The sequence below is a fragment of the Mustela nivalis genome, assembly GCF_964662115.1.
Source record: "Mustela nivalis genome assembly, chromosome: 14".
Lineage (NCBI taxonomy): Eukaryota > Metazoa > Chordata > Mammalia > Carnivora > Mustelidae > Mustela > Mustela nivalis.
In genome coordinates, this window is record NC_139033.1 from 17,780,737 (window position 1) to 17,806,189 (window position 25,453).

At 57.7% G+C, this 25,453-nt stretch overlaps 1 protein-coding gene across 12 annotated transcripts in view; it reads right to left on the reverse strand.

Moving 5' to 3' along the window:
• The window catches only part of RIMBP2 (RIMS binding protein 2), a 203,029-nt gene that overhangs the window by 26,072 nt on the left and 151,504 nt on the right, over positions 1-25,453 (reverse strand). For 11 of the 12 annotated variants that reach the window (XM_082698197.1, XM_082698198.1, XM_082698199.1 and 8 more), the window contains 6 exons: positions 19,420-19,621; positions 15,620-15,765; positions 14,987-15,063; positions 11,359-11,468; positions 8,943-9,755; positions 530-681 (listed from right to left, as the gene is read on the reverse strand). In XM_082698197.1, the coding sequence (XP_082554323.1) occupies positions 530-681; positions 8,943-9,755; positions 11,359-11,468; positions 14,987-15,063; positions 15,620-15,765; positions 19,420-19,621 (1,500 nt within the window). Of the gene's footprint in view, positions 1-529; positions 682-8,942; positions 9,756-11,358; positions 11,469-14,986; positions 15,064-15,619; positions 15,766-19,419; positions 19,622-20,428; positions 20,510-25,453 lie in introns of those variants that run through there. The other variant, XM_082698201.1, reaches the window with a different exon arrangement.

The window sequence follows — 25,453 nt, forward strand, 5'->3', positions numbered from 1 at the left end:
GGTGGGAGATGGACAGAAGCTTCCTCAAGCCCGTGTGTATACCATGTGCCAGGACAAGGCTGGGGCCCATACAGGGTCCCTACGGCGGCCATTAAGGACACAGGCACTCTGGGAGCCAGGCCGGCTGTGCGTGGATGTGCAGATGTGCCCCCGCCCCTCTGGCTGGTAGTATCAACTTTCCAGCAATAGCTGGTGGAGTTTCTGAGCCCGTCATCACTGGGGAAGGCCTGATTTTGCGGGGCTGAGGGGTGAGTCATCAGCACTGAGGGGAGAAGCACAGGCACTGCCCACGGAAGGTCAGGCTGCGGCCATGGGAGCCGGGCAGAGAGAATTCTGGGGAGGAGGAGCCGCAGGAGAGAAGAGGGCCATTCGTGAGGGCCTGGGGGGGCGCTGCAGGTGCTGTTCAGGACGTACTGGTGGATCTTGCTGGGGGAGAGAGGGACGCGCCCCCACCTCGTGCTCAACCCTCCAGGAGCAGGTGCGGTTCAGTCCCCGGCAGTCCCCACGCGACCCCCCAACCGGAACTCACCCTCTGCCCTTTTGCATACACGCCGTAGCCAGACACGTTGGCCCCGTTGGACAGTCCAGAGGTCGTCAGGGCAGGTGGCTTCCAGGAGACCTGGATGGTAGCGGGGGTGGCCCCAGCATGGACGGTGACATCTTGTGGGGGCGCCGGAGGGCCTGTGGGCACAGAAGACCGCGCTGTCAGGGCACGGCCCTCGGGCAGGGGAGTGGCCGAGAAGCTCACTGCTCTCACCTGGAAAGCGCTCTGGCTCAAGTCTCCAGGACGGAATGCGAGAGGGCACGCCACACCTCCACACGGGAGGGTAGGGCAGGGCAGCCGGAGGGCAGCAGCCCCTAGCGTGCACCGCAGCCCCGTGACTCACCTGGGCGTCCGTCCACCCTCTGGGACCACCTGCGCCCTGTTCCCAGTCTGCCAGCGTAGACGAGATTACCCAGGGCCATGGGGCTGGCTCAGGACACCTCAAGGAGAGCCCAGCCTTGGGCCGAGGAAAGCGCTCTCTCCCCTCCCTCCCTCCCTCTGCTCGTGGACTTGAGAGAAGATAGGTGTGGACCACATGTCACCCATCTTCCCACCCTGTGGGAGGGGACAGAGCCGAGCGACTGTCGTGCCGTGGCCAGTCTGAATGTGCTGTGTCGTGAGTGGCCAGTCCAAGCCATGCCAAGGCCATGGCCATGGCCCCGGTCACGCTGGAGGCTCCCAGGGACAGCAGAATGGCCCGTGCTGCCTGCCACCCTTTCCTCCATGTCTGTACACACTTCTCCACATCCTCCTTTTGAATGTGACATTTCACTGGGAAAGGAACGTATTTCTAACTGCCGGGGGGAAGTCTCCAAGGCCCACAGACCGCACGACCTTGCAGTAGCTCCCCCAAAGTTTGCACTTCCGGGGGTGAGGGGGGCTGTCCCCCGAGGATTCTCTGCATGCCACGCACTTCTCCTCACTGTGTCCTTTCCATCCTGGGATCCTCACGCGGGCCTGGGGTTCCAGCATGCCCCCACTCTGCACGTGAGGAAGTTAAGGTTCAAGGTGCTGAAAGCAGGCTCACACCCACACTTCCCTGTAGACCATGTGCAAAGGCAGAGACGAATCCACTCGTAATAACACGCTGCGATAAAGTGCTTCAAGACGTCTGCACAGCCTGGCTCGGAAGTGAAAATCTACCAGGATTGTTGATTTACAGGTGACATATTGCCAAAGAAAGGTGCGTTCAGAGTCTGACTCAAAGAGCCAGTGTCCTGTCCTTCCCTATTCCCCCAGCCACTCCCCCACTCAGCCCTGATTTGGCTACGGCAGGATACAAGGTCTTGGCCTTACAACCAAGACGGCCAGTTGTATCATGCTAAGATGCAAACAAGCCAGAGGCAAAATAGGATGGAGATAAGAAAGTGGACCCTAGAGCCTCCCTGCCCAGGTTCAAGTCCTGTTACTTGATCTGCCAGTTACTAACATGGGACCTTGGACGATGGTCTTTTATTTAATTAGTTTATCTTAAAACAGACGTAATACAGTGCCTGTTGGCAACAACGGCTAGGAACTAAAACATCATCACGATTATTATTCTACTCCAGCTCAGACAGCTGTGCTAGGTTTCCAGACTTCTGTTTCAGTAAGACGTGGCCCTGTGGCCGACTCCTGGTGGAACACGGGCAGAAGCGACGGGTGCCATGCCCAGGCGAGCCCACCGAAGGCTCCCCAGGTGAACTTGCAAGGTCCTTCTCCCTCTGGTTGTCTGGGAAGGAGGTGATCCCTGGGGGCAACCCCAGGAGCCACAGAGTAGAAATGGTGAAACCAGGAGATGGACATACCTGGATCCCCAAATCACCACCGGAAGAGAGCGGCCCATCAGGGAAATCTGTATCAGAGCCAATCACAAGCCAGCTCCAGAGACATCACGGCTTCCAACATACAGTAAGTCATCAATACAGCCAACTCCATTAAGCCGCGAGATTAAATGGAACTGATGTGTGGGCACGGTGCTTGTAACAGTGCATGGGCTCAGAGTATGTGCCACCTACATGCTCACTGCTATTGTTTCTACTTGACTCCAAAGGGATTGGGCTCCTCACCCTCCCATAAAAGATATTGAAATCTCCACCCTCTACATCAGAGGATTGTGCCCCTTGTGTCTGGAGGGCACAATCCTTTTGGTCAGGGTCACTTGTTCTGATGGCCATTGGTAGCTGGGTGGGTCTGATCAGACTCAGGGGATTTCGTGATGATGAGTCTGGTCTCTGTCTCTGAGGGGGACTGTTCTTTCCTAAGCACTTACTGCATCAACCCGAGTGCTGTCCATCTCCCTTCCCTGTGATCGGTCACCATGGTGGACTCGCCCCGCAGAGCGTGGGAAAGATCATGGAGGCCCTCAGCCGCTCAGCTATATCACTGCCAGGGCTCTCAGAGACACTGTGGGGCACCACTTCCCCATATCTCCCCAACACTGCCCTCCTGACCTGGTAGCATCATAACATGAAAGCAATCAGTGGCTCTTGTCAGAGCCAGGCCGCTCTCCTTTGCTGACGAATAACACCCAGCAACGGGAAAAGGAGCCATGCCTCATGGTGGAAATCAGCACCTTGAACCACTTCATAAGGCCTCCCGTGAGTATGCCCTGTGTGATTCAACCTATGCTACAGGGTAGAGAGAAAGTGGACAGCATATGACCTGTACCTTGAAAGGAGGGAAACACAATAGCAAACCCTACACTTAACCAAGTTCCTCTTTATTCTCCCTTAGAATACTGCCCGGCTCACTTGTACGAGAGAAGGAGTCCAAGCAGGAAGTGGTGGTCTTGCTGGATTGTGCAGTTAGAAGAAGGTGTTCAGTGACGGTGGACATGGTAGAAATTGAGGAGAGTGGTCTCCGAGAGTGATGATCCAAGGCAAGAGGATCCGTAACCTCTGCAAGCCCATTCCCCTCAAACTATTTGGTGACCCCTAAATCATGCCTGTGCGGGCCGGCAGGAACACAAACAACGTAAAGGAAAGTAAACAGCCGGAAATCTGTAGCATTCAGTACTGATTCTGGCAGCTGCCTAGTGCTACGAGGAAGAATTTGGAGTTCAAGTCCTTCTAGGTTAGAGAAGCTTGAGCTTGCTGTTGGAGACACAGAAGGTCCATATCACAGAAATTGGGATCATACCTCAGGGCTAAGGGCCACATTCTAAAGGCAAAAATGAAATATACTCACTGAAAGAAGCATCTACAGGATTTAGATATGTCACAAGTAATATAAGTGTTAGAATAAACTTCAACACTCTGTAGAGGTGTTGTTACAGCTGTTACTGGGGAAGAGAACAGAATCCAGAGCCTCTCCAGGGCACAATCTACAATGTCCAGTACATAACGGAAGTCGCTGGATGTGGAAAGAAATGAGAAAATATGATACATAATCAAGAGCAAAAACAGTTGGTGGAAGCAGGCCCACAGATGACCCAGCTGTTGGAATTAGCAAAGACTTTAAAATACTTATTAAAAGTAAGTAAAAGAATGTATAAGCAAAGATAAATGTGGTAGATAAAGAGATGGGAATCCCAAGAGAGATAAGTAAATCTTAAAAAAAACCAAGTGAACATCCTAGAATTGAAAACTACAATGACCAAAAGAAAAATTTCATTCAATGTTCTTTTTTTTCCATTTAATGTTCTTTATAGCAGATTGAACACTGCAAAAGAAAGAAGAGATAAACTTGAAGACAGAATAATATAAATTATCCTGACTGAAACATAAAGAGAAAATGATTTTAAAAAATAAATAGGAGTTCATAAATCTGTATGACAAAAGCAAGCAATCTGACTTAGCTATAATCAGCTCCTCAGAAGGGAAAAAGATAAAGTAGAAAAAAAATCTGTGGAGATATAAAGTCTGAAATTTGAAGATAAACTACCACCACTACCACCCTTAGATCCAGGAATATCAATAAATTTCAGAAAAGATAAGTAGAAGTAAAAGTAAGCGTAGGCACATTAGAGTCAAATTACTAACCATCAAAGACAAAGAGAACAATCTTGAAAGGACCAGAGAATGAAGGGGACAACAGGAAAGAGAGCTGACTCCTTACACAAATAGGAAAAGCCAAGAGAAAAGGAATGATATTTCTATAGATCTGCAATTTTAAAAAGTCTAGAATTCTATATACAGAGGAAAAAATATATTTTTTTAAGTTTTATTTATTTAAGTAATATCTACAGTCAACATGGGACTCAAACCCATGACCCAAAGCTCAAGAGTTGCACACTCTTCCAACTGAGCCAGCCAGGTGACCCCAGAGAAAAGATAGTTTTAAATAAAAGTGAAATGATGAGATTTTATTTTTTAAGATGACCAAAAGAATACTGAGAGAGAAGCTAAAGGAGGTTCTTCAGAGCTGAAAGGAAATCATACCAGCTGGAAATATATACCTACAAAAAGGGATACAAACTGGTGGAAATTGTAGATATATTGGGAAATATAAAAGGCAGTTTTTGTCAAATTCTTCAAAGGCGATTGAAGCAAAATAATAATGTATTGAGGGGTTTACAACATATGTAGAAGTAAAATATATAAACACAATAGTAAAAATGAAGAAACATAAATGGAATTATACCTGGTACTATTCTTTCCTTGTAAATACATTATGTTATTAATGTAAGCTCGTTTTTAAAGAATTTCAGTTATTTGAGAGGCAAAGATAGTGACAGAGATAGTGAGAGTGAGCACGAGTGGAAGGGGAGGGAGAAGCAATGTCCCTGCTGAGCAGGGGGCCCTACACAGGGCTCAATCCCAAGAGCCTGGGATCATGACCTGAGCCAAAGGGCCACAGGGCCACCCAGACACCCCTGTAAGCTAAGTTTTAATAAGTTAAATATGCATGTGTTACTTCCTATGGCAATCTCTAAAACAAGAACACAAAGAGTTATAGCCAAAAAAAGTCAATAGAGGAGGAAATGGAATAGAAAAATACACTTAGTGTACCTCCCCCTGTCCCCCAAAAAAGGCAGGGAAAGATAAAGAGAAAAACAAGACAAATGAAAAACAAAGAGCATATGGCAGACTTAAACCAAGTTATACCAGTAATTGTACTAAAAGTAAAGAAACTAAAGATTCCAATTAAAAGGCACAGATTGTCATATTGTTATAACACCACGACCCAACTGTAGACTATTCACAGGAGGCATACTAAAAATAAAGATACAAAGAACTTGAAAGTTTAGAAAAAGATATAACATGTAAGCACTCCACATGAGAAAGCTGGTGGTCGTATCAATATCAGACAAAGCAGACCTCAAGACGAGAAGTAATACCAGAGACAAAGAGGGGCATTTCATGATGAGAAAGGGGTCAATTCATCCAGAAGAACTAACAATTTAAATGTTATGTACCTAATAACAGAGCTTCACCATATATAAAGCAAAAAAAAAAAAAAAAAGAGAGAGAGAGAGAGAGAGAAAACTAAAGAGAAAAAATAGACCTATAGACAATTCTCAATAGCTGGAAAGACTAAGCAGACAAAACCCAGTACGGGTATGAAGATTTGAAGAATTCTATTAACAGGTCTTTCGTGCCCCATCTGGGAAGTGGCTTACCTTTCCTGCAGCCACTGGGCACTCTATACACAGGCTTCTGGTCGTGGTCTGCCTTGAATCTTGGGGGCCAAAAATATCAAGCCAGCCCCAGCAGGCAGGGGGACAGTATAGCTCCGGAGAAATGACAGCCCGTCTCTCCTCACTCAAGCACCCGGTACACCTGGCACTGGGAGGGTGGGAGATGTACAGGGCGATGCTTAGCCCAGGCTAAAGGGAAGAAGTCTGGCCACCTCCACTGGGCAGGGCTGGCCTCTGCAGGGACCACAGGATCCTGAGGCTGCCAGTTGGAAATGACACGCCTTGTTTGTCTAAGCCCTTTTGAGAGTCTTTTTCAGAAGATGGTGTGTGCAGTGTTGCAAACGCTAAAGATCATCTTCAATTCTGATCTGAAATAAACCTCTGAACCCAGCTTTCAACAACCCCACACCTAGAACTGAGGTACCACAGTGGCTCCCACTGAAAATACTACATTCCCTGCCCCCTACAAGTCACACGGCCTGTGTCCCCCTAGAGCACACACACCACCCATCCCTCTGCTGACATCTGTCCCTGGGACGAGCTCTGTGACCTTGTGACCCCACCCGTGATGTCCTGTTTCTAGTATCGGCTTGCTGAGGACCCACAGATCTCTCTCCCTGTTGGGGGGAGGTGTGGCTTCTCAAAGAGGGGTAACTCTGGAATGCTTGGTACCAGCATCACTGGTACTGATGTGCATCACTCTATCCAGACCAGTTTTCTGAGGGCTAGCTTTGCATCCTGGAGCTGATGTAAGAGTTCAGGAGCCCCGTGAACTCTTTCAGGGCCCCCCGTGTTCCCCTGATCACCTGGCTCGGGCACTTTGATCAGCCCCAACAAGGGAAGCTGATTCTGCTACCAGGCCTCATTCGTCTTAAGGACAATGTGCCAGAGCTGAAACCACTCTGGGATTTTCCTCAGCACTCGCTTCCACATAAAGTGAAATCGCAGCTGAGGGACAGGGTTGTATGGGTGAAGGAAGACCTAGACCCGCTGTACCGCCAGCCCCAGCCCAGTCCCCGCGTGGGCCCGGAGATGCTGGCGGCATGGATGGCTCTTCCGCCCGTCATGTGGGGCTGCTCAGTAGAAGTCATACCCCTTTTCCCCCACACTGCCCTCACCACCGTCAGAACATTGTCCACTGTGTCCCCCCCACCCCAGAATTCATGCTGAGACCCTAACCCCTTGGTGATGGTGTCAGGAAGCAAAGCCTCCGGGAGGAGCTGATGTCATGCCCGCGGGGCTCTCAGAGGGCCCTCACAGCCCTTACAAAGGAAGCCCCACGGGTGCCTTGTCTCCTCGCCCCTGTGAAGACACGGGAGAAGATGCCGCCCATGAACCAGGACGCGGGTCCTCTCCAGATCTGACTCTGCGGCGCCCCAGACTCCGACTTCCAGCCCCCGGGACCATGAGGAGCGGCTTTGTGCTGCGTTTGGGGGTCAGGCAAGGGCCAGCATGTCAGGGACGGGGAGCTCCCCTGTGGGACGCACCCTGGGCTCACATCTGGACCCATCCTCTCCGTCTCACTGTGAGCTTCTCTAGAAGCCCCTCCCGGTGGCCCCAGCGCCTGTGTTCCTCACCTCCCCCGAGCCCCGCCCCCAGCCCGGTGCCTGGTGTTGCTGGTTTCTTGACCCCCGCACCCCCAGCACGGACCATGTGACTGCACAGTAAGCATCAAGGCAAAGAGGTGTTTTCATTTTCCCAGTATTCCCGGTTGGCGCCGTGGCCAGTCAGGAAATCAAAGTGTCACGGGAAACAAGTGCGCTGGCCCTTTACAGTCCCCTTCCTCCTCAGACATCCCCCCCTCCTTAAGGTAGCATCTGCCCCACGTGCCCAGGACTTCGATGCTGTGTAGGTCAGACTCTAGTTGATGGTGGGTTTTGCCAATGCTGGAGAACACAATGAAATAGAAGCAAACCCACCACGAACCAAGAAGCCCGTCCCGTGTGCAGTGGGAGACTTGAGGCAGCGGAGCAAGTGCTCCCGGACAAGAAATGACTTGTTTGTAAAACCCACTGACCAGTGAGGTTGGGCGCGGCCGGATTCCTTAATCACTGGGCTAAGTCCAACAAAGAGGATGCTGAGACAGGCATTTCCAGGGGATCTCGTGAGTGACCCAGGACGAAGAGAGGCTCTAGAGGAAACGAATTATGCCCCAAATATCCTTACAAACATTACCTCCTGTGCTCTGAGAAGGCTGCTCTTCCCCCGGGTGCCTGAGTCCCCACCTGGCATGGCGAGCCTGCTCAGTGGGGGCGCCACAGCGAAGACCAGCACCACGGAAATTTCTGGAGGGCGGACTGCCCCATGCAGCACGGGCAACCCGGAAACGAGCAGACCTGGCAGGCTTGTGCACCTGATCTGCTCTTTACGATTTCCTACGATTTTCCGTAGCAGATACGCCCAGAACCCAGAAGAGCATCGACAACAGAATCTCACAACACCTTCTCCATAAATTCAGCCACGTGTGTGATCTCAGATGAGAGAGAGAACGGTTTTGCAGGAGGGCAGGCACTTGGCTTGCTGTCCCGCTCCATGAGCACACCTGTGGGAGGGACCCCACGGGGCGAAAGTCCTCTGGTGCCCCCGAGGGAGGCCTCACCGCCTCCTGTCTTTTCTAGGCTGGCCTCTTGCCGACACCACGGTGAGAAGCCGCATCTTCAAACACATGGTCCCTCTACAAAATCCACATAACTCCCCCCGTCTCTCTCTCTCCCTCACACACACACATTGCTGCGTCTCCTTCCAGAACAGTGCTGCCTGGATGCCGTCCTCCCTGCCCGCTCCCGCGCCGCCGCCCTCCCCTCTCCCTTGGGGTCCCCATGGGAGGACGGGCCTCACCTGCAGGCAGCGTGGAGAACTCCACAAAGGCCTCCTTCTTCTCCCGTTGCTCCAGGGGCAGCTGCCACGGCATCTGGTGGGGCTTGGCCAAGACCTTCACCTTGTACGCCATGTTGGGCCTGAGGTTGAGGAACTGGTACTTGTACCTGGCAGCCTTGACCACATCGAGCTCCTCCTCGTTGAGGAAGATGACGTGGCTGTAGTTGCTGTTGGTGGGCAGCCAGGAGAGCTGGGCGGAGATCTGGGTGATGTTGTCCACCCTGAGGTGGGACGGGGCCACCACCACGTCCTTGCCCACCAGCAGCGTGCACTGGAGTTCGTCCGAGCTGCCCCTGCTGGTGATGCATTGCACAGAGATGCGGTAGGTACAGGCCGCCGTGTTGAGCTTCTCGATGAGAGCCTTGGTTCTGCTCCCCAGCATGAGGCTCACGCGGGTCTCCTGGTCCACCAGCACGTTGTAGCTGCTCACGGTCCCCCAGCCCGGCGGCACGGCCGGGGGCTCCCAGGCCACAATGACACTTCGGGCGAGTTGCTTGATGAGGGTGATTTTTCTAGGGTAAGGCACGATGTCTTCTCCGATCTCGTCGATGTTCACGCCCAGCGTCCCCGCACCGTTGTCCGTGACGCCGGCGTCTATGTGAGTGGGCGCATGGAGGTCCAGAATGTTCTCCCCCTCCAAGCCGATGCTGGCGTGGTTGATGAGATTCTGGTCCTGTTCGGTCCCCAGCGTGCTGGCCAGGCGCGACTCATTGTCCTGGACAAAATCCACAAAGTTGGAGGGCACCAGACCCCTCTGCCCGTCCAGAAGCTCACCTGTTGGCACAAGGGCAGTGAGATCACCTGACCGTCCCCATCAGGGCCCCCAAGGTCCCGCCCCCTCATCTGTGCGGCTCCTCAGTGGGGCCATCCGGTTGAGCAAGAGGACCACAGTGGATTCCATAGGTCTTTACAGGAGTCTGCCCCAATGTCCCCTCCTCAGGACCCTGCTCCCTGCCACCTGCTACCCCCAAGTCCATGAGGCAGGATGGCCTCCGCCTTCATGCTTATCCTGAGCTGACACCACAGTGTTGACGCTGACGCAGTAAATGTCTCAGACAGACCAACAAACATGCATGGCATGAGAGCTTTGGAGGTAAAAAAAACAAAAAACAAAAAACAAAAAAAACCCAAAACAAAACAAAAAAACCATCCTCCTATTATCTTTGCCAGGGTGATCCTATGAACAGGAACTAAAAGGTGACCTTCCCCCCTTGCAAAGCACTGCATCCGTTCTAATGAGGTCCCCAGCGTACCACCTGTGGTGACAGAGAGACCATCTGCGTGATGCCAGACCACGTGTAGGTCCAGTGTCAGAAAATGTCATCGGATTAGCTCTTGTGGCGACGGGCAGCCGCAGGGAGAACCTGTTCTTATTTTGTGAACTGTTCTCTTTATAGCTGGGCTCAAAGCCTACTAGCAGCAGGGGCCGGAAAAACCGAGATGGCTTTGGAAGAACCTCCAAGATGACACAGCCCAGACAATCTTCTGGCACCAGCAGGACAGGGAATCCCCCCAGCACCTGGCAGGAGTCTGGGGGTGCTGATGCCGGAGGTCCCATCTCGGGGGACGTGGGATGGATCCCGGGGACGGCATGTGACCATTTAATGGGCCCTGGATTCTCCCGGAATGAAAGGGGACGCCGACTCTGCTCGTGGTGCTCCGTCCTCTGGAGGGCGTGGGTCTGGAGAGAGCCCACCTGGCTCGCCCCCAGCGCGCTCGCACACGGGGAGGGGTGAGGACGACTGTGATGGGGATAAGCAAGCCCGGCGTGCGGCAGGCCCTGTCCCAGCCACCCTGCACCGCAAGTCCCCTCAGCCGGCCCAGGAGTGGGCACGCACGCTCTGTATTCTACCCGGAGGGAAGCTTCCCCCTGCCGCACAGACAGCGGACCCCTGAGCTCTGCGGCCCCGTGTGAGCAGGCCTCCAGAAAGCCAATGTGGAAATAATGCCCGGTGTGAATATTCCAGAGACTGTGAGCCGGGGTTTTCTGGTGGCCGCCGTGGGCACATGTTTCTACACCGGTCTGAAAATCAGTGAGTGTGCTGTGAGCTCAGGCTCTGTTGTTGCCTGTCGTGGAGTTTCTGGGGTGGCCTGCCCATGGTGTAGCTGATGTCCACCAGACCTCGGGTCCAGCAAACACTGGCGTGAGAGCATCTCTCAGCCCCGAGAAAGCTCCACGGGGCCACAACAGAGAAACATGCTGGCTTCTCAAGAACTCATCCTGCTCAAGGGCGACCATGGGAAGAGATCAAGACCCTTCCATCCGTACAGGCCCATAGAGGGCCGTAGGAGCCGGCCCCGCTGTCGGGGCCCCTCGCAGACGAGCAAGGTGGGTGGCCCGGCCCCAGCACGCCCACCGGGCCGCACCCCAACTGACCTTCATAGAAGCCGTCCTCGTCCATGTCCCCGTAAACGTAGAGGTACTTCCCTGCCGTGAGGGGCAGCTCGGCCTCGGGGTTCTCATTGGGCCCGTCGAAGGGGTTGTAGCTGGAGGAAGGAAGGACAGCCTGGAACGGGTGGTCTGCGCGGAGGCCGAGGGGGCACCCCGCTCCCCCGCCCCCACACCGCCCCGGAAGGAGAGGGCGCGCTTGGGGGTCTGCGTGCCCGAGGACACCTGCCGCGTCTCCGGCAGTGACACGTGCTCAGATCCGTAAGCGGAAACAACAGCTCACCCTGCAACCCTCTTGTACGTGTCATTTAGCAGAAAGAGAGCCATAGTCCCTCGGCTTTTGAGTGATGTGCTTGTTTTTCAGTTTCCAGAAGGGCGTGACCCTCCCTTGCCGCAGGAAACACTCCCTTGCGTCCTTGTTAATGGGTGAGGACTATGTCACTGAACAGACCAACCCGTTCCGTTAACCAGTGTCCCAACGCTGGGGGTCGATGTCGCTTCTAATCTTTGGTGAACGGGATCACCATGGCGGTGATATCCGCCCACACACTGTTTGGCACACTGCCACGTGTTCTTCCCAAAGGGAAGTCCCAAGGAAGCAAATCGGTTTGCTCAAAGGCTCGGATATTTTTAACGTCCGGGTGACCACAGCCAGAAAGTCCTGCACAAGCATGGAGCACCACGTGCCCTCCCCTCCCCCGCAGGGTATGAAGGCGCCCTTGCTCCCAGGTCCCCAGAATACTGGGAGGAATGTATTTTATGGTCATGCCCAGTTTGCCAGGAACAAACTGGAACATTTAAAACTTTGGTTTTAAAGAACCAAAGTCGGATTTTCCAACTTTGGTTCTTTAAAATTTTAAATAACAGAAGAGGCCCCGATAAGAAAAGTAAAACGGCATTCCCGGTAGTCGCAGACGACAGCCACGTCCTGTAAACGTATAAACACGACACCGTGATGGTTCACACACACATCAGCCCTGGGAGGCTCACCGACACCGCCAGGGACGCGTTGGAGGTGCTCGGCGAGGAAAGCAGAGCTAATCACAGGGCGAGGTACGGCGCCCGCCCAAAGTCACCAGCTCCCTAAGTTGGGGGGTGTGGAACCAGAGTCCGGGCCCCCCCAGCCCCCGTCCTATGTGGATTTCATGGCACGGAGTCGGTCTGCGGTTCCCTATCTATGTCCCAGGGCCCAGGAATGCTGTGCAACCACCCGAGGGGTTTCAGAAGTCAGTAATGGCCCGGGGCCCTCTGCACCAGGAGCAAACCCAGACCTGTGCTTACTGTGAAAGCCCAGGGCTGGAGGAAGTGGGGAGACAGTTTGGGAAGGGGACCAAAGGCCCTGGGGCAGGTTGCTGAGAGCCAGCCCGGTGCGAGGTGAACGCAGGAGTGTCGAGGGACGGGGATGGGCAGGTCCCCATCATTCGCTGTGGATCTGATCTCCAGAGCAGGGAGGTTTCAGGAGTGGGAAGGTAGGGTGTGACCTGAGCGGGTCTGCAATTTGCAGAGACCCTCAGGGTGCCCTGTGCATAGGGGCTGGCGGAGGAGGGGGAGCAGGAGGGGGACGGGAGGAGGGGAGAGGAGGGGAGGGGAGAGGAGGGGAGGGGAGGGTGCTGGATCAGCGAGCAGAGCGGGAGGGGAGGAAACTGGGCTTTGCCTGGACACACAAAGTGAGGGGCTGGGGCTGAAGGCTTTGCAGGTCAGCATGAGTGGAGAGGGACACACGCACTGAGCCAGGCCCACAGGCCGGGGCTGGCATGGGGAGAAGGGAGGGTCAGGGTCAGTTTGGGGTGTCTTGTTGAAGTCGTGAGGGTAAAGCACCCTGTGCACCCTAATCCGCAGACAGAAAGAGGGAAGGCCCCGTGCTGCCGTGGCATCCACGTGCAAGGCACCGTCGACAACACGAGATCTGTGGCTGCAGAGAGCCCGGGGGCTCCCAGGGCAGGCAGTGGGGGTGGGCCCAGCTGCGGGGCGAGGCGCTGCTGACAGGGGGGCAAGCATCGGGGACACGGTACATTTTACACGGTGACTTGTGTCCCACGTGAGCGACTTCCATCTAAACAGAGGACTGGGGGCTCTGGGCGGGGGTCCGAGGAGCAGGCAGGAGCTGTGGGGACGCACGCGCGGTCGGCGTGAGGTGAGGGCACCAGCCGCCCTGGGAAGTGGCATCAAGATCGGGGCTTCTCCTGTTTTCAGTTTGGGGAAACCTCTTCCCAGGGGCCTGCCTGAATAATGTTGGTGTTCGGGCCCCGGGAAACCCCCGAAACTTCTGCCTTTCCCTTCAGGGGGTGCCCCCACCTTCTCTGTGATGCAGAGCAGGCCCTGCTGTCCTGGGGCCCTGTGGCTCCTCCCAGTGCTGGGGTTAGGGTCTCTGCGGACAGTGTGCGGGATGTGTGCGGTGCAGCCAGCATTCGGAGCGGGGTGCCAAATAATTCCATTCCTAGGTTGGACCAACAGGCTTCCTAACAGAGAAGCTGTGGCCCCAGGGAGCTACATCAAATGTTTCTGTTATCTGAGCAGCAGAAGTGTGTTTTCATTGGCAAAATGAATGGATTGCTAATCAGAAAATAATCTGCTCATCAGCATAATAGCTGTCAGAAATGGCTCTCGCTGGAGAAAACAAAAGAGTGTGGAAGGTGCTCTGCGTGGCTAAAACCCAGGTCAGTCCCGCGGGCCGGAGGCTGGAGGCTCTGCTGGGGGTGGTGTCTTTGGGCCGCAGGCAGACTCGGGGTGTCGAGGACGAGAGCCCGGGTCAGGGCCAAGCGTGAAGAATGGCAGAGACGAATGTTTCGTGCTGCTTGTTAGCATCTAACTCGTAAGTGTCGGCGCCAACGGCAGAATCCGGAGTCCGGCATGCTTTCGGTAGAAGCAGGTCGAGAGCTGGTGGGGACCTGGCGGCTCTGCACCCATCCTTGAGTCGTGCGGACCCCGTGGCGCGTGCGTTCTCGCTGACCGTGGACACGGCAGGCCCCCCATGACAGACGAGTCCGGGAACCACGCCCGCACAGAGCGAGGGCCCCAGGAGGCCAGGGACCCGTGGCTGCACCAGAGCATCCCCCGAGTTTCAGCCTGCCGCCTGCCAGGGCTAAACTGTGCCCCCAAAACCTGTGCTCACGTCCCAGCCCCCAGGTCCGGGATCTTGGCAGATGTGATGACGTGAAGATGGGGTCACACTGGAGTCAGGTGGGCCCCGATCCGGTGACCAGCATCCTTACCGAGACTGAGAGGAAGCAGGGCCACACAGGGCGCCGGCCACGTGAAGACAGGCAGAGCCCGCAGGAGGCGCACGTCACCAAGGGATGCCCAGGGCCACCGGAAGCTGCGAGAGCGCCCAGCGCCCAGCGAGCAAGGCCTCGGGAGTCCCTAATGTCGCACTTCCTGTCTCCGGGCCCCAGAGAGAGCGCACCCCTCGGGGCTCCCTCGTAGCTGCGGAGGTCCAGGGAAACACTCTTCGCATCAGAATGGACAACAGACCTTCCTCGTCCGCCCAAGCCGGGCTGGTAGAGTGGGTGCCTGTGGGCGAGGGCGCCGGGGCAGCGCTCCTAGACCCACGGCCTCCTCGCCTCCCCCACCCCCGCACCCACGGACGCTCAGGAGCAGAGCGGAGTTTGGCACTTACCTGTAGCGGGCGACACACAAGTGGACCTTCCCCGAGTATCTCTGCTTGGAGGTGCTGGGATTCCGTGCATTGTCCATCTGTCAGAGACGCAGACGGTGTTCTGGTTAACACTTCGTGCCAGGAGCACACGGGGACCCCCTCCGGCCCTGCCGGGCTTCCTGCCCCAGACAGCAGCCCTCCTGTGGGACACCAGCCCTGAGACGAGGCAGCTCCCTCAGTGTGGGCCCCCCAGTCACACGGGAGATGTTTATAGAAACGCATCTCCCCACCCCACGAGGGGGCCTGAGGTGGGCCCTTCCCTGACCCACGGCGTGGAACTCGCCGGGCAGACAGGGCAAGTGTGCTGGGCCTTGGCGCATGTCTGTGAAGACACAGAGATGGGCAGTGACCGTGTCGTCTGCTCACGGGGGCTCAGCCCCAGGACAGAGACGGACACTGTGCATAGAGTTCAACTGTCAGAGGGTGCCTGGGGCTCCGAGGCTGAGACATGAAGGAAGACTGCCTGGAGGCGGTGACCTGAGAGTCGGTAAAGACTGCACATGGGAAGTTGTGGGATGGAGGAGGAGGAGGAGGGAGAAAGGCAGGAGGACCTTCATGTTCCCACCAGCTGCACGCACGCCGGCCAGAACTCACGTCTGATTCAAATCTGCATCTTGGGCTGGCGGATCGTGACAGAAAGGCAGGCTTGACGGACAAAGGCTCTGGCTTGTCACCAGGGAGCGGGAGGGGCCGGATGTAGTCCCCAATCACCGTGCGGCTTCCGACGGCACTCTCCTGACCTGCCCACGACACGAGGCAGTGTGAACAAGCACACGGTCCTGGCGTTCCCCGGCATGCCTGTCCCCTCGTTGCCGTCCACCTTGGGGTTTCGTGTTGGGATCTGCCCCCTCCCGCCCTCGGTGCCCATGACCAGCCTGACCCCTGCCACGCTGGGCCATCCCTGGGGGCGGCCACTCCCACCCCTGAGGATGGTTTGGTGGCAATGGTGTTGCTGCATGCGATGAGAAGGTCCCATCACAGGGAACTAAAGGGAGGCATGGAGGAGGTGGGTCTCCCTTTCCCTGGCTGCCATGTGGGAGGCTGTGATGCTCGGTGATGCTGCAGCCACATTGCCACCAGGAGGAGAGTTGGTCCCATCAGAGCGCTCATAGAGGGGAAGCCACCAGATGGGGGGACTGCTTCCGAGGGACGCAGTTGGAGCCCCCAAGTCCAGCTGCTCCGGGAGCTGGGCCTACCAGTTCCTCATCCTGTCGATAAGTAAGTTCCTTTTGGCTCGCACTGGTTTAGGTCAGCTTTGTGGTTATTTACAACAAAAAGAGTCCTAACACACAAGCTGGCAAAGGGCCAGGCATTTTTAGGGTTCCAACGTGAAACACAGGAGCACAAGCCCCCCCGCCCTGACCTCTCTGTCCCTGTCCGTGGCAGTCACACTGCAGGATCGCCTCCCTGAAGGCATGACCTGCTGCATCCCGGGTGGGAAACACCCTGTGATTCAGTGTAAGGCGGGAAGTGTCCCATGTCCCACCTGCCAGGGGCCCCACGGCTCGGCCTGACTAAGAGAACGGTGAGAAAGTGCCGCTAAAAAGGACTCGGTGCCACAGCAGACACGGGGCTCTGCTGGGGCATCGGATCCCGGGGAGCAGGGGTGTTGCCTGGTGGCTGCCCACTGCGCTCTCCATCCAGGGCAGGTGCTAGGCCCACAGCAGCACGAAACACTGTGCTTCTCATTGCCCGGGGCCGTAGGGGACTCGGTCCCTAGCCCATGGCCAGTCTAGCCAGCGCCCTGTGAGTGGAGATGAAGGGCCCACTTTTGGGCAGAAGCTTCTGGAGCAGGTGTGTGAGTCACTGCTTCCTTTTCCCTTTGATGGAATACTCCAGACAGAGAGGCTGTGACTTCCAGCATTCCCGAGTAAGGACAGGGCAGCCAGTCCCCAAAGCTGGGCACGTGAAGCCCAGGCACCGTGGGGCTATTCCGGTGCTTACGGTCTGCTCTCACCCATCCTGACCGATGACCCCCCGGGGGAGCGCGGCCCATATGAGAGGAACACTGTGGAGTCTCCTCGTGTTCACACTTGGATCACACAGCCCGGTCCTCGGGAGGCGGGTGTCCCCTGCCACCCAACTCAGAGCGAGCGTGAGACGAAAGGCAGAACCGTCAGTGCCCTCAGCCGTGCTGGCCCCATGCGCTCCTCCGTGGTGGGTGCTGCGGTCTCTGAGACTCCACCTGGATGCAACAGCGAGGGCCTGTGCTCACATCCAGTGTGGCCCACAGTGCAGCCCAAGGTCACTTCGGGGCTCCCAATCAACCCACGATGGTCTCCTCAAACTCCAGGCCAGGCTGGCCTCATGCAGGAGGATGCAGAGGGTGGGGGGCTGCACATCTGCGCACGAGCCTTCTTCACCTCGTGCTGGCCCTTGACGCTCCCCTAAGACCCGGGGTCTCCCGGGGCACCCACCCATCAGAAAATGCCCAGGGGAGGATGGTCCCCACAGGAGGGTTTTCTTCCGTCAGCAATGTCGGCCTGGCGAGGGGGAAGCCAAGTACGTGTGGGCCCTGCCAATGGGGGCCCCCCCCGGGGCAAGGTCGCACATCGTTCCGTGAGCTCGGTCCAACCAGATGGCAGCTCTTCCCGATGGCTGCACAGGAACCGCGGGACAAACCTACTCATCTACCATGGTCCCAGCAACCGGCTTGGCACCATGTGCCCCTGCTGGCTTTGCTTCGGCTGAGCACCGATGTCCACCGTCGTGAATCACACCCAGTTTCCCAGAGCCGGCTCAGCACTGAGCCACGCCCACCACACTCACAATTACACACTTGCCGGGAGGAGCTCACGCAGCAGCACCAAGACACTGCGGTGAGAAGGGCCTGCCTGCCACGTGCGGCTTGGCCCGGGACAGGCATGCAGGGGCACAGGCCGGGCGTGTGACCAGGCCAAGCACCTGCCTTCCCTGGCATCCTAGGCCTCTGGTGTGAGACGCACAGAGGCACCACGGGACCAGACCCTCTACACCCTACACCCCCAGGCGGGAGCTCGGCATACACAGGGCCGTGGTCTTCACCACGTGTGGCGCTCTGCAGGGCCTGTGTGGATCCTGTCTCTGCTCTTGGGATCTGACTGTGTCCCCAGCTCAGGTTGCCGTCACAGCTCTGAGCGCAGCCCTGGGAGTCACCACACGTGCTGGGGCCGTGAAAAGCACGTCCTGGCCAGACTTCCACGGCCACTCACCCTGAGAACGTTCATTTCATCGGGTAAGAGCTGAAACCCTCCTGCGTCTTCCTACCCTTCAGACAACACGGCCCCAGCCTCGCTTCCTGGAGGTGAGCACCTGCGGCCGCCTGATCGAACACGTCCCCCTTCCTACCCTGGGTGGCCTTCCACCTTGTCACCCTGTCCTCACACATCTGTGCAAGTCATTCCTCTGTCCCCTTGTTTCTTGTCTGTCTGCACCCACCGGGAGGAGGCTCTCTGTGGGGCCCGGCTGGCCGTTCAACCTCACAGATGCAGCCCCCCGACCCGGCCTGGGTGCCCCGTGCTCTGGGGACCCCGTGGAAGGACTTGCCACATGGCACACCAGCTAATGGCTGAGCGGGACAGGAGGGACAGCGCTGATGGGAGCCAAGCAGGGAAGCATGATTGACCGAGGAACAGGCAGCCTCGCGTTACTGTAACGTTATGGGGCCCTAAGAAACCCCATGCTATGTTTTGACGACAACTGGAAGTCTGGAAACGCTATCCTTTAAGGAATTCCAATGCGGGGTTCTGACACTCACTTCCCCTTAATTAACACAACAACTTTCAAACAGGTGGGTGTTCTTGCAACCAGGATGACCTGTGCGGGTGGCCCTTGGGTGAGGAGAGCTCTCCCCGGCGGCCCAGGGCAGTCCTCTGCATCCAGGTAGGAGCCCAGCCGTGAGGCCACCGTGCAGACTCAGTGGTCTTTCTGCCAGATACAAAGACAAAGTCCCTCCTCTAGCTCCCAAGGTCAGACCATGCTGCTCCCGCCCTGCTCCCTGAGCATGAGTGGGACATGCACCACTGTGACCCTCAGGGCCTTCGTGGGAACAGGAATCTGTCCCCACGTGGAGGCCGCTGGGCATGAAAGCTGGGAGGCAGCCAAGGCCCGGGGGTGCACCTCACAGACCCCAGGGCCGGAGCTCCCCACTTACCCCCAGGAGCTATGTGAGGGCCTCGGTCTTTCCCTCTGCAGAGTGGGACCAGGACAGCCCCTGCCACACACAGCCTGTGCCAAGAGCATGTGCCGACACCCACAAGGGCTTACAGCAGGGGCTGCAGGGTGCCTGCCGTCACCCAGAGCCCCAGGATGCCGCTGTCCGGCGCGGGGGTCAGACACATGCTGTGCACGCCCCACTGCGGGGCTGCTGGCCACACCCCCCACCCCGCGACGTGGAGGGAGGGGTGGGCACTTACCTTTGCTGATGGAGGGGGCGAGTCCGTTCATGAACGGCGGGAAAGGCTTGCCGGACCTGGGGACGTCCAAGGAGGTCCCAGCGCTGCCCCCCAGCAGGTCTATCTTCCCGGCGTGCTGCCGGAGCCGCTCCAGGTCCTGCGACAGCAGGCTGAACTGCTCACTCTGCGTCCGGCATTTCTCCTCCAGCTCCCGCACCTTGCTCTGCACGGCAGAGGCACGGCGGGCGGTCAGGGGTGTGCAGTTGCGGGGGGGAGGGGGGACTCGTGCATGCAGGGGCGTGCCTACAGGGGTGTGACGGGGAGCTGCCTCCTACCGCCACGGGAGAACAGCGTCTGATAAAACCAGGCGTCCCCTCCCCGGCCAGACGTGGGAAACCGTGCATGCCACGCAGCCCGCGAGCTCTCAGATCCCAGCCGGCGTGGACGGTGCTGGGCTGTGGGTGCCGCCCGGCACTTGTGGCTGGCACGCCTCGCCACAGCCGCTTGAGATTCGGAGTGTGAGGCGGTGACACAGCCCAGACTTGCGGGGCAGCTCAGCGGCCAACCCGCTGATGCGTCTTTCTCATGGGGACGCCCACCCCCTAGCCTGCAGCGCTCCAAGGAACACTGCTCTGGCGATGAAAGGAAGTTCTTTCTGTTGGATTCGGTCAGCAACACGGCTGCCACGTGCAGACTGGCAGAGAAGTCTCTGGAGCCCTGGGGAGGGGGCCTCCCTCGGACACACATCAGGGAAGGGGCAGCTCCCTCCCGCCTCTGCTCCTGTCCCGTCCCTTCCCCGCTGGCTCTCAGGGTGGGGGACCTCACACGCACGCTCACATCCCCAGATGCTCACGGACCACACTTCCGATCCCGGTGCAGACGCAGGGCTCCGTCTCACCAGGGCACTGTCTGCAGCGGGGCGCCCAGGCCACAGAGGGTCGCACGGAGGGTCAGCTCTATCCCCACCCCCGCGGCACCCTCTGCTGCTGCTTCCCACCCCACACACCTTGGTCCATGGGCCCCTAGTTACTTCTCGTCTGTCTCTCCACGGGATGCGAAGCTCCAAGCCTTCACTCTTTCTGCTTCCCGGAGACATCCTCAGTGCTTTTCACAGAATCGGGCACACAGTAGGTGCTCAGTAAGCATTTGCCCAATCAGTGAAAAGAGGGAGCTGCTGACTGGCAGTGTGGTGCCCTATCTCGTCTGCGTGGAGTCCTGCCTCGTCTCTGTTCCTCACTCTGTGATACACGGAGAATCCCATCTGCTGCATCATTAATTCCGAGGGCTGCCTGGGTACCCCCCGCTCACAGGTCGGCTCCATGAGGGGAGAAATGTCTGCGTCTTCCCTGCCACGTCCCCAGCACTTGGAACAGGGTTGGGTACGAAGTCGGCGCTCGGCAGACCTTGGCTTTAACGTGGGTGTGTGTGCGGGATGCAGGGACAGCCGGAACAGCCCCGGGCCTGCGGGGGGCCAGCAGCGGACACGCTTCTCCTCCCCCCTTCTTCCTCCCCTCCCCCTCCTGTCTTCCCGCTCTCCTCCTGCTCCCTCCTCCCCATCTTCCTCCTCCTCTTCCTCACCACCTCTCCCACTTCCTCCTCTCCCTCCTGCCCGGCTCCTTCCGCTCTTCCTCTTCTGCTCACCCTCCTCCACCTCCTCTTCTCCCCCTTCTCTGGCATGAAGCTTTCCAGCTCCTTAGTATAGAATGAAATGCTATTTATGTCTGTGATCAGAGATTTCTAAAAATAAACCCAACACATCCCAAGCCTATAATTAATTTCTTCGATTCATTAAAAAAAAAAATCAGCAGGATTCTTCTTTCAAAAAGCTGAATGAGCTTATCTGCGATCGCTGCTTCCCCAGGCAGAGACGTGAGCTCAGCACTCCTGGGCCCCCGGTGGGGGACCATGCAGGACCCCGCTACAGGGGGGCCGACCCCAGAAAAGGGGAACTTGTCAGATGCCTCGAGGTCTGGGGCCCTGACTCTCCCAAAGCATTTGCTCCAGGGCAGAGCCGTGAACCCCAAGGGACAGGCAGAGTCCTCAGATGGGGAGAGCTGGCCCTGCACGTCCTGGGACGATCGAGGTTCAGTGGCTGGTAGAACACGAGCACTGTCTACGTGGCCAGGAACTCATTTCCACGTTCGTTAGGAGAAAGGCTGGCAGGTGAAACCCTCGGTACTCCGTGTTTGTGAAAATGACCCGATGGAAACAGCCCGTAGGATCCTCACTTCCGGACCACGCTAGAAATGACGAAGCCAGAGTGACAGAGAACAGATCGGCGGTGGTCCGAGCTGGGGCCCCAGGCCGCTGTGACGTGCAAGGAGCAATGGGACAGGGGACGGGAATCTCCACGTGCACCCAGCCCCGCGGAGCTCTATGCTGAAGGAACATAAAAACAGGAGAAATCCAAGTGCAAACAGATTTAACCTGCGGTGGTGCCATGGGCAGCCGGCCCGCGCAGTGGAAGTCTCCGTGGTGCACGCGCAGTGCGGCCGAGGTCCTCATGGGCCTCCTCTGGGACCTAGCGTTCCAGATGCACCGGTCAGCGGCGGCCGCTGCGGGGGCTGACGTGGCGCTCTGGGAGAGCACAGGGCCCCGAGGCAGAAAGGGCAACAGGCGTTCCCGGACACACGCTATGGGCTCAGACACGCCCTAGGAACGGCAGCACACACTGGCACCTGACAGCTGCCGTCACGGGCCACTACGGACGGGTGTCCTTGGCATTCACGGCTGGCAGATACAGCCCCTGAGCTCTCTGGGAACGTCCCTCGGTGGCCCCCTCCTTCCAGGACTGTTGTCTCGTTCAGGGGTCCCCGTCACGGACAGCGAGTGACTGGGACACGCCATCTCCCCCGGCGGCTGGCCCAGGACGTGGCGCTCTGAGGAGTGGTTGGTGACATGCGGGTGAGGGAGTCCTGGGAGCAGGGGGCGCACGGCGGCCTTCAGAGCCTTGGTGTACCCAGATGTCCAGGGACGCTGCCGGGGCATGCCGGGCGCGGGGGGCTCGGGTGAGCCGGAGGACGCTGGGGGAACAGGGCGTACGGGAGCACGCGTGTTCTGTCCGGAGGAGATTCTGCTCAGCCCTGGTCCAGAACCATGGGGGCAAAACTTCTAGTCTCCCAAAAGGAGCAGGGGCTCTTTATTTTAATGCAAAAATCTCTCGACGTTTAAATGTTGGCAAGTGAGTCCGAGGCCCACCCATGTCTGGACTGTCCGATCTGGAGACAGCCGATCTGGAGACAGCATGGCTGCTCAGTGACCCCAGCCGTGAAAACCCACAGCAGCTTCCTCGGACGCCTGAGAGGAGCCAGACAGGCAGGGGCGCAGCGGAGGTGCGGTTCGGTGTGGCAGGCAAAGCTCCCCGTGTCGCCCCGGTAGTAGCCGGCGAGGGGAGAGGCCTGGCCGCCACGCTCCTCTGCCGCAGGCTGTGATGAAAGCCAGGCGCAAGTGCACACAGACGCGGAGCATGCAGGCCCCTCGGCATTTGTCCGCAGCTCTGCGACGTCCTGCCTGCGCCCTGGGGGCCTCCTGCCACCCATGCCCACGGAAGGTGCCCCCGAGAGAAGCAAGTCTAGCTGACGAGCCTGGTCTGGGAGGCCTCAGGGAACCAGAAACCCTCCGAATCCACGTCTGGACATGGGACCGTTCAGAGGCTTGGGGCTTCCGTTCCAGTCTTCTGTCTGCTGCCCCGTTCTGTCCCCCGTCTGCTCAGGAGTGGGAGGACTCCTGACGCTTGAGCCCGTTCACATATCTTGAAAACCTTTAACGTCACCAACGAACGGCTGCTTCTCAACAGTCCTCATGCTGAGGAAAAAACTGACACTTCACCAGGCTGTCTTCTGCCTGACACTGGCCCCACGAGTGAGCATGGCGGGGACAGTGGTAGAGACATGGGTGGCCGACGTCTTCGGAGCAGCTGTGCTCTAAGGTCTGCACCGCCCACTCCTGGGATGGGCTTCTCCACGGTGACAGCGACTTCCCGGGACACAAGCGCTCCATCCAGTAAGACGGTCAAACTGTCCATCCAAGACCCCGGAGCTCCGGACCACCTGGGGGACCCTCCTGTGTGTCCAGGGCTCACGTGGGCACGGTTAAAGGCCACCCTGAGACACGAGGCCATCCAGCCTCTGACCTGGTGCCGGCTGGGAACAAACCCCCCCCCCCGCCCCTCCGGGTTTTCACGCCCGGGATCACCGAGCAGCCATGCCGTCTCCAGACGGGCCGCATCAGCCTGGATGTGGACAGGCCTCAGACGCCCTTCGCACCAGTAGGAGGAACGGCTTCCCGGAGAGCAGGAAGGCAGCAGCGACCCCACCAATGTGCCCGGCTGGCTTGTCCCCACATCAGTGTTTATTTCAGGAGCCAGAGTCTGGTTGCCTCCTGGCTGGGCGGCCCCTTGGGTAGCTGGCCCCTGCAGGTGGCAGGACAGGCCACTCAGACCACGGGGGGAACAGATGGCACAGTCATCAGGCAAGCACACTATCCCTGGGAGAAACACGGAGACTGGCCAGCGTGGCCGTGGGTATTTATAAAGATGGAGGAAAACACATCCCGAGCATGATGGCTAGCCGTCAGGGCCCGCCGCTCTGCATTCCACATCCGCCTTCCAGGCCTCGTAGAGGCCATGTGGAGGGCCGGGCCCTGTGTCCAGCCAGGGCAGGCAGAGGGTACACGGCTGCCCGCTGTGAATCATCAGAGCAGCAGGGAGAACCCGGCGGTGTCCCGGGCAGGCTGGGACCCCACACATGGGAGCGTCGGGGAGGAACATTCCGTGTCCTATCCTGACTTCGGGGCTCCTCACGCGGGGCTGTTTGCCTGCTCTGTGCTGGGCACTGTCGGGGACTCATAACGCATCATCGCTGATGGCCGGGGAGACCACAGGGTCAGGTGGTCTGAGCCCACAACACGGAGAGGAAAACAACACCAACGTGCATGAGAGCCAGGGGTCACACGAGAGCCAGGGGTCACACGCCAAGCAGGGGCTGCACTAACCCAGGCCTCTCTGACTCTGGATTCCAAGCTGGCTATATATCCTGGGTCCCCCACTCACTCATGCGGACCTGGACGCACGTCCCACAGCCTTTGTGGGCCTCACTGCCTCCGCCTAGAACGTGGGGTGAACCATGTCTTCCAGAACACAATAAGGAACTGCAAAATCAGACTGTGGGGTGCATGGCAGGGCTCCATTAGCAGAAGCAGCTGTCTTCTGGCCTCTGAGGGCAACACCACAGGCCTGACGCCGCAGGGAAGGGTGTGGCTACCTAGTAAGTCCCACCCAAGCTCCCTCACACACCTCCCCACCTTGCCTGGACATCTCTTTTCAGCAAAGTATGAGAGCTCCTTTGAGCCCATGGGAGTCTACCAGAATTCCCTACATATTGTCGCCAATGGAGACCCTTGGCGGGACAATGTAGGCTTGAGCCTGAAGCAGAACAATGTTGTCGCAAAGTGTGTGGGGGGGGGGGACTCTGGTCAGTGCGGACTTCTCCTCCGCGAATGTTCCGCACTCCACGCCGCGCACCGATCCCACACCACGAAAGCCCAGTGTCTTCAATGTGTGCTTTGGTTCGTGTGATTCAAAGCTCGTCCAGTTCTCCAAGTCAAGCGGCAGTGAGTCCTAAGCTGGTGGGTTGGATCGTCAGGGTCTCCCTGCTTCTGGACAGACGTGCACTTGTCACTCAGTACTAGGTGTGCAGTAAGCACCGGTCATCGGTGGGGCCTCAGAATACCCGTATCGCCTTTGGGGTGCCAACAGCGGTGAGGGGGCAGACGGCAGCCTCTGGGACACAGAGCTGGAGTGGAGATCGGTCCTGGGGCAGCCACTGCCCCAGGACCCGGGGCGCGCACGGCCTCCAGGTCCCTAACCACCTCAGCTCTCAGCGAAGCCTTACGGGGCTGTGAAGGCTATTCCCTGAAGCGGAAGGAGGAGCGGGGGGGGGGGAGGCTTCCTAAGACGAGTCGGATGTGAAACATTAACTCTAAGTCATAAGTTATGGGTCCACTTCCCGGATTCTCAACTTGACTATTGCTCTGCCACACTTCGTATCAAAGTTGC